The 9,160-nt window shown below is 48.4% G+C and overlaps 1 protein-coding gene across 1 annotated transcript; it reads right to left on the minus strand.

Annotated features, from left to right (window-relative positions):
• Positions 1 to 4,159: 4,159 nt before the first annotated feature.
• Positions 4,160 to 6,218, minus strand: TEX46 (testis expressed 46). Its single transcript, XM_006107758.3, has 3 exons — positions 6,187 to 6,218; positions 5,926 to 6,088; positions 4,160 to 4,357 (listed from the first exon to the last, which is right to left on the minus strand). Exons 1-3 carry the CDS (start codon positions 6,216 to 6,218, stop codon positions 4,160 to 4,162), a joined length of 393 nt encoding a protein of 130 aa, XP_006107820.2.
• Positions 6,219 to 9,160: the final 2,942 nt, after the last annotated feature.

Below are 9,160 nucleotides of genomic sequence, written 5' to 3' on the forward strand. Positions count from 1 at the left end.
CCATGAAATTGTGCAAAAGTGTGAACAGGCTATAGCAGGGGTCCTCAAACTTTTTAAACAGGGGGCCAGTTCACTGTCCCTCAGACCGTTGGAGGGCCGGACTATAGTTTAAAAAAAAAAACTATGAACAAATTCCTATGCGCACTGCACATATCTTATTTTGAAGTAAAAAAAAACAAAACGGGAACAAATACAATATTTGTATTTGCATGTAGCCCATGGGCCGTAGTTTGAGGACCCCTGGGCTATAGGGAACCCATATCTGGTAAATGGGAGGATGCTCCTGCCCTTGGGCCCAAAGGGAACCTGGAAGAAGGTCTCATAGAGAGAGCATCCCTAAGAGGAGGAGTGACCCTCTGTCAAGGGACCCAGCCAGCCCTGCACCAGCCTGAGACAACCCCACAGAAGGGAGCTGAGGGAATAAGTACTTCAGCCTTCTCCCAACCACTCATCTTCTGCCAGCGAACCCTGGTGGGCACTGAACTGAAAACCACAGGGCAAAGGAATGTGATGATGCAGACCATGCAGGTTGGCCCCTGGGCAGAAAGGCAGGAAAAGGATGGAGAGGGGTCCTGGAGGTAGACCATATCTGACACACAGGCAAGGGTGTGATTTTAAATAGGGAGATCATGGGAGTCTTCACTAAGAAGGAATAATTTGCTCTTGGGGGGGTGGGGTGTAGTAACTCATCTTATCCTCACAACAATAGATGATGTTGGTAGCATTACTCTCCCCATTTTACAGTTGATAAAACTGAGGTACAACAAAAATAAAACAACTTAGAGTTGTCCAGATCACATACCTGGGAGTAGATGGAGTTGGAGATTTAAAGCCAGGCAGTCAAGCTCCAGGGATCTTGCTCTTAATATAGGATACAGGAGAGTCGTCATTCAATGTGAGGGCAGAGAAAATGTCAGGACATTTAAGACTGGGATTGATAGTCACCAACATTTTTTATTGAGCAATTAGAGGCCCGGTGCATGAAATTCGTGCACTGGAGGGGGTGTCCCTCAGCCTGGCCTGTGCCCTCTCGCAGTCTGGGACCCCTTGCTCCTTAATACCCGCCTGCTCGCTCCTTACTGCTCAGCTCACTGCTCCTTAGCACGGCTGCGGAGGCAAGAGAGGCCCCCACCACCATTGCTGTGGCTCGCCAGCCGTGAGCCTGGCTTCTGGCTGAGCAGTGCTCCCCCTGTGGGAGCGCACTGACCACAAGGGGACAGCTCCTGCATTGAGCATCTGGCCCCTGGCGGTCAGTGCGCATCATAGTGACTGGTCATTCCAGTCATTCTGCCGTAACGGTTGCTTAGGCTTTTATTATATAAATGGAACTACCTGACAGTCAATGTGCCCCACTGAGGGGTCCCGGATTGCAAGAGGGTGCAGGCCAGGTTGAGGGACCCCACCAGTGCATGATTGGGGCCAGGAAGAGATGTAGGAGGTTGGCCAGCCGGGGAGGGACTACGGGAGGGCTATAGGGCATGTCCGGCCTGTCTCGCCCAGTCCCGATTGGCCAGACCCCAGCAGCAAGCTAACTTACCAGTTGGAGCATCTGCCCCCTGGTGGTCAGTGCACGTCATAGTGAGTGGTTGAGCGGCCTTAGCATATCATTAGCATATTACGCTTTGATTGGTTAAACAGATGACTGGACGACCGGACACTTAGCATATTAGGCTTTTACTATATAGAATGAGTGTATACAAGCCACTGTATTAGGTGCTATGGGGAGATATACAGATGAGCCAGATGCTGTGCTTGCCCTCAAGCATCTATAAGCAAGTCAGAGGGTGAGGAGGGGATATAGAAATCTGTACAAATCAAGTGTCAGCGGGTTGTGGCATGTTCCACTGTAGAAGTACAGATAAAATGCCAGGAGAGTGCTAAGGAAAGAGATTCAGCACAGCTGGGTTGAAGGCAGCCTCCTGGCGGTGTTAGCTCTGGAAGAAGTGAAGAATTGTAACAGCAGACGGGAAGAAAAGGGCTTCCAGGGGACGAAACCATGTGCGCAGAGATGTAGATGCAGCTGGGGGGCGGCCAGTCATCTGGTTTGGTTAGAGGTCCCGAGACTCGTGGGAGAGAGGTGATTTTAAGTAGGACACCAACAAAGCACGAAGTCACAGTGAGGTAGTGCTGCCCTTTCCAATCTCCTATGGGGAAGAGTCTCAGCTTGGTGCTAGCATATCTTTTAAGCACTAACACTTGCTAAATCTCCTTTTATTCAACCCGAAATTCACAGGTTCAGATCCATCAGAAGGCAACCCAGCTCTGGTTGGAACTTCATAACATCACTTCGTTTCCATTGTCTCTATTTTGACAGTTAAGGTCTATTTCAGGCAAATGATGCTGTTTTTAATTTACAAATAAATTATTTACCTTTATTACTATGTTCCTTTACAGATACATTTATTTAAGGAAAAATAGTCCATTTAAAGGGACAATGTTGAGTTAAACATTCAGGTGACTCGTGACTATGGCAAAAATTACAAAGGTGGTACCCTAATGACTGATATTTAGGGTACTTTGGCATCCTATCTACTAATAGACAAACATGGTAATTAACCGTACCTCCGACACGCTTCCATTGGCTAATCAGGGCGATATACAAATTAACTGCCAACCAAGATGGCGGCCGGCAGCCAGGCAGCTGAAGTGAACAGGAGGCTTGCTTGCTCCAGTGATGGAGGAAGCCAAGGTTCCCCGCCTGCCTTGCCGGCCTCTGAGCTGCACTCTAAGAAACAATGTTGCAATTATAGAAGCTAAACAAACCCCAGAAACCTGCTTTCAGCCGTCAGAGCTGGAGTGAGTAGGACCGAAACAATATTGCAATTATAGAACCCAAACAAACCCTAGATTCCTGCTTTCAGCAGCTGGGGCCTCAAGCTGGAGCCGGCCTCAGAGCTAAAGCCGGCTCTCAGCTCCAGTGACAGCCATAGAAAGTAAATAAATCCCAGAATAAAAGAAAAAAAGAAAAAAAAGGAGAGATTGGGAGCTTCAGTCGCCTGCCAGCCTAAAAACGGCCCTCAGCCCCTCACCCAGACTGGCCAGGCACCCCAGTGGGGACCCCCACCCTGAAGGGGGTGTGACCAGCTGCAAACAGCCATCAGCCCCTCACCGAGGCTGGCCAGGCACCGAAGCGGGACCCCCACCCTGATCTGGGACACCCTTCAGGGCAAACCAGCCGGCCCCCACCCGTGCACCAGGCCTCTATCCTATATAGTAAAAGGATAATATGCAAACTGACCCTAACAGCAGAAAGACTGGGAATGACTGGTCACTATGACACACACTGACCACCAGGGGGCAGACGCTCAATACAGGAGCTGCCCTCTGGTGGTCAGTTGCTCCCACATGGGGAGTTCTGCTCAGCCACAAGCCAGGCTGATGGCTGCCAGTACAGCGGTGGTGGTGGGAGCCTCTCCTGCCTCCTCAGCAGCGCTAAGGATGTTTGACTGCAGCTTAGGTCTGCTCCCTGCTGGCAAGTGGGCATCCCCCAAGGGCTGCCGGGATGCCAGAGGGATGTCTGATTGCCATCTTAGGCCCAATCCCTTGGGGAGCAGGCCTAAGCCAGCAAGTGGTCACCCCCGAGGGGTCCCAGACTGCGAGAGGGCACAGGCCAGGCTGAGGGACCCCCTACCTCTGAGTGCACAAATTTTTGTGCACTGGGCCTCTAGTAGAGTATAAAGCGTGTGAGGGTGAGAAATGGGGGTGGGGGGGGGCGGGGAAGAGCCTGGAAAGGGTAGATCATGGAGTGCCTGAACACCAAGGGGAGCCGTTGGCTTGAGTTACAGGCAATGAACACACTCAGAGCCTGGCCTGGCAGGGCTTGCTCTGGCCTCTGGGTGCAGAGTGAGGGGAAGATCGGAGGGTGGGACAGTACTGAGGAGACCCTTGGGAAACTCAAGGTGAACAGGTAAATAGCGCCCTGAACCAGGGTCAGGGTGGTCCAACTGATGGGGAGGAAGGGCTGGGTTCTAGAGCCGTCAGGTGTGTCATAGGATGCCATCTAGCTGGCCTGGTGAGTAGATTGCTTTTCCGGAGGTGACCTTTCAGCGCCCAATCATCCTCTCCAGTGCGATTTACTAAGAAAATCCGATAGTCTCTGATGGGGTTTTACTGAGTAAAGGTAACACCAGAAGAAGCCAGCCCGCCCCAGCCTCCGCCCTCAGGGGGAATTGGTCGTGCCCTCGGAGTCGATAGAGAAGGGGGACTCCTGTCTCCTCGGTCTGTGCTTCCTCTCGGCAAACATCTGCTGACCGCTCGACCGCTTGTGGTGATTCATTTTATTCCAAACGATGAACATCTGATTTTCTAAGACCTTCAGCTTCATTTCACTGAACATAAGCCGTTCAAGGATCTTGTCCTGGAGGGCGAAGCAGGCGTGCAGTCTCTCGACTTCTCTCGTGCTCATGGCGTTGCAGTTGGGTTCGGCTTCGGGGATCTTTCGTTTCTCTGTCTTTTCCTGAGCTCCCGCCAGCAGGAAGAGAGGGGAGGTTGGTTAATAACGAGAGCCCCCCCTTCCCGCGCCGGGTGATATATAACTGTCACCTTAATGGATTCTCACAGCCTGCCCGCCAGGAGAGCATCGTGTGGGTGAGAGAATGGGGGCTCAGCATCATCCAGCTTGCGGGAGAGACCCCACACTCCCAGGACCCACAGTTCCCTTTGGTTCATGGAAGAACATAAAACCTTCAACCCAAATGTATCTGTCTCCAGGGCTGTGCATTCCCCAGGGCGCTGAGAGTTCGTCAGGCCTGGGGAAGTCTCTGCTGCCCAGTCTCAGTGTCTCAGGACACACTCTTGTCTCTGTCATCCTCATCTGCCCCCTCACCCAGAGCAATAATATTTTAGCTGTTCTTTTTGGATTCAACTACAAATTCCTGGTCTTTCCAACCCTTTAAAAATTAAATCTTTCAGACACACAAAAAAGTAAATATTACAGCAAATACCCACGTCTCCACGCTAGTGTAAGAAGTAAAACATCACAAATGCAATTGTGGCTCCCTCTCCTCGAGTGTCTCCCTCCCGCCCTGAACGCATCTCAACTGCATCCTGAATCCGGCGTTTACTTTTTCCATGCATTTCTTCATTCCAGTGGCTCTCAACCAGAGGCTAGTGTGTCCTCTCAAAGGACCTGTGGCAATGCCTGGAGGCATTTTTTGGTTGTCACGACAGGGGTGATGGGAGCTATTGGCATCTTATGGGTAGAGGCCGGGGATCCTGCTAAACATCTAACAATGCACAGGGCAGTCCCTCACAATGGAGAATTATCCCGCCCTAATGCCAATCATGTGGAAGTTGAAAAATCCTGCCTTAATGTACTTTCACTAAACATGTGCTTTTGGGGAGTGGGGGGGGTAGGAGGGAGGGGTAAGATCAACCAAGGGACTCGTATGCATGTGTATAAGCATAACCAATGGACACAGACAGTAGGGGGTGAGGGCATGTGCTGGGGGGTGGGAGCAGCTGGGGAGAGGTCAATGGGGGGAAAAGGAGACATATGTAATACTTTGAACAATAAAGAATTAAATTTAAAAAATGTGCCTTCATAAACAAGATAGGGTATTGTTTGGCATGTTTTTAAACTATATAAAATATGTCATAATTCATGTACATCTCTCCTATCTTCATTATTATATTTTAGCGATGTACCTATGTTATACATGTGTCTCTAGTTCATCCATTTTCATGTTTTCCTTTAAAGTGAGTGTTGGCGTTGCCAAAGCATGTTGACGTAAAACAGGAAGTGGCAGAGTCTAGGGTGGTCCCGACTTCCTAGCCTTGTGAAGGGTGAGCTGCAGAGCAAAGACTTAGAGGCGTGGGTGCCTCAGCCTTGCCCCATTATCCTGACATCTCCCCCGTCCCCCAGACCCCAGTCTACCTGTGAATATCCCATCACCTTCAACTGAAGCTAAGGCCCCTCTTGCTCACCTGCTGGGGCTCTGTGGGGGTAGGCTTGACTTCATACTTGACCAGCCAGTTGCTAAGCAATAACAGGAGGAAGAGGAACCCAAACAAGGCTGGCTTATAGCTGATCATCCAAGCCACCAATGCTCCTATGGTGCCCGAGGAATCAAGTATCTCGTGGAGAGTCCTAAAAAAAGACATTAGGTCTCCCAGCATTCTAGCTTGGTGGCACCCAGGCCCCAAGACCCAGCCTCAGTCCCCCCTCTAGGATAGTTGCCCCCATACCAGGAGTCATGGCTGTCCCCCCTCCAAGTCATGACCATCTCCCTCCCCCAGCCCCCAGTTGTTGCATAACAATAATATTAAGTACTCCTATGTCTTAAGCAGCCACTATGTGCCAGACTTTGACAGGCAGTTTGCAAGCAACATCTCATAATGTCCTCATAACAGCCAGGTGATGCAGGCCTTAGCGATACTTCATTCAATCAACAGTACGTAAGGGCCTAGCTAGCCACTGAGAGTAAAATACCCAGTAACACAGTCCCTATCCTCATAGTGAGGGAGACAGCAAATAAAAATTACCAGAATTTGGAAATAAGGCTAAAAGTTTACTGCAAGTTTGTTGACAGTAATACTAGAATATTATCTAACTGGCCCACCTGTTGGTCACCTGATGCTTTTGGGGAGGATAACTTAGTTTGACTTACTATTTAATATTGATTAGGGTCCCCACTCTGTAAAGTCAGATGTCAACTTTTATTGATTGGTTTTTAAAATATGTTTTATTAGTTTTAGAGAGAGAGGAAGGGAGAGGGGGGAGAGAGAGAATGTGAGAAACACCTAGATCGGCTGCCTCCTAAATGCCCCCCCTCCTCCCCGCCCACCCACCCCCGGGATTGTGCCCTGACCCAGAATGGAACTGGAAACCCTTTGGTGCATGGGACAGTGCTCAACCAACCAAGCCACACTGTCCAGGGCCAGATGTGAACTTTTAAAAAATGGGTAAGTTCCTCTAGCAATTCCACTTGGGCATATATATCCGAAAGAACTAAAAGCAGGGTCTTGAAGAGATATTTGCACACCCATGTCCATAGCGGCATTATTCACAGCAGCCAAAAAGTGGAAGCAACCCAAAAATCCACCAACAGATGAATGGATAAGCAAAGTGTTGTATATACAGACATTAGAATATTATTCAGTCTTAAAAATGAAGGAAATTTTGGTACATGCTACAACATGGATGAACTTTGAGGAGATTATGCTACATGAAATAAGCCAGTCACAAAAAGACAAAAGCTGCTTGAGTCCAGTTATATGAGATATTTAGAGTGGTCAAATTTATAGATACAGAAAGTAGAATGGTGGTTGGCAGGGGCTGGGGGTGGGGTGGGGGGAGTGTTGGGGAGTTATTGTTTAATGGGTACAGTTTTTAAAGATGAAGAGAGATCTGGAGATTGTACAATCATGTAAATGTACTTAACACTAGTGAACTGTGCACTTAAAGATGCTTACGATGTTAAATTTTATGTTATATATATTTTACCACAATTTAAGAAAATGAAACTAACTCATTACAGGCCTACCGCGCTTTATTGTGTTTTGCTTTATTGTGCTTCACAGGTGTTTTGCTTTTCACAAATTGAAGGTAGGACCCTCCACCAGCAAAAAGATTACGACTGGCTTTATTGTGATACTCGATTTATTATGGTGGTTTGGAACCCAAACCACAAGATCTCCGAGGTATGCCTGTATTTCTGGGTAGAAAAATAGATAAGCAGCAAATGTATTTTTTTTAAAAAAATGTATTTCTTTATTGATTTAAGAGAGGAAGGGAGAAAGAGAGATAGAAACAGCAATGACGAGAGAGACCCACCCATCAGCCGCCTCCTGCATGGCCCCCTCTGGGGATCAAGCCCCCAATCCAGGCTTGTGCCCTTAGCCAGAATCAAACCCGGGACCCTTCAGTCCACAGGCCGACGCCCTATCCACTGAGCCAAACCAGCTAGGGCGCAAATGTATATTTTTTTGTTGCGGGAGATAAATGCAAATAAGTTCTGTCTGAGAGAAAAGATAAGCCCCAAAGTTTAGTTTTATGGCATTGTAAGACATCAACTGCTTTTTCTTATTTAAAAACTAGAGGCCCCGTTGCGGGGGGTTGAGGGGGTGGGCACAGGACGTTGGCTGTGGGAGCACACTGACCACCAGGGGGCAGCTCTTGTGTTGAGCATCTGCTCCCTGGTGGTCAGTGTGAGTCATAGTGACTGGTCGACTGGTCATAACAGTCACTTAGGCTTTTTTTAAAAAATATATTTTATTGATTTTTTTTTTTTTTTTTTTTTTTACAGAGAGAAAGGGAGAGGGATAGAGAGTTAGAAACATTGATGAGAGAGAAACATCAATTCAGTTGCCTCCCACACACTCCCTACTGGGGTTGTGCCCGCAACCAAGGTATATGCCCTTGACCGGAATCGAACCTGGGACCCTTCAGTCGGCAGACCAACGCTCTATCTACTGAGCCAAACCAGCTAGGGCTAGGCTTTTATATATATAGTTACCTTGCAATCCTTTCCTAGCATTCTGTTTTCCACTGACCAATGACTATATATCAATTTTTTCATGTTCTCCTTTGAACCAGCTTTATCGTCCTGCTGTTTCTAAATAATAAATAAATGAATAAACAAACAAATATTTGACATGTGTTCACTATTTTGTAGAAACCGGTGTATGGGGGAGGGAGCGGACAAAGGGAATGGAGGTGCGAGGGAGCAAGGGCATGAACAAAGCTTTGGATGCAAGAGCAATCCTGTTGGACTCAAAACTGGATTTATTAATTACTGTCCATTTTATTACCACAAAACTTGTTTGCTCTCCAAGATTTCCCCAGTACAATCAAGGACAATTATAAATAAGTGAGAGTTCCCATCCCTAGACCATATGCTCTTTGAAAGCAAGAACTATAATTAAGCCCTTGTCACCTATATTGGTTGAATCGACGAATAGGTGAATGAATTAATGAATGAGTGAATGAATTTATAAGTGCATCCAAATCCCTGGATGAAATGGTCGCCCTCGGGGGTGCAGTCTGGCCCAGAAGCCCTAAGACCAGGACGGTGTCGGGCCAACTCCAAAGGCCAAGGAGACGCTCTGGGAAAGCACCGCGCTCTTTGCCATGGTGCCGCTCTAGCCGCGAGGACGCGACTCTATGGCAGCGGGAGAGGGCGGGCCGTGGGCGTCTCCGGCCTTTTTGTCCGGACGCGAC

This window comes from Myotis lucifugus, unplaced genomic scaffold (assembly GCF_000147115.1).
Source record: "Myotis lucifugus unplaced genomic scaffold, Myoluc2.0 scaffold_1409, whole genome shotgun sequence".
Taxonomy (NCBI): Eukaryota; Metazoa; Chordata; class Mammalia; order Chiroptera; family Vespertilionidae; genus Myotis; species Myotis lucifugus.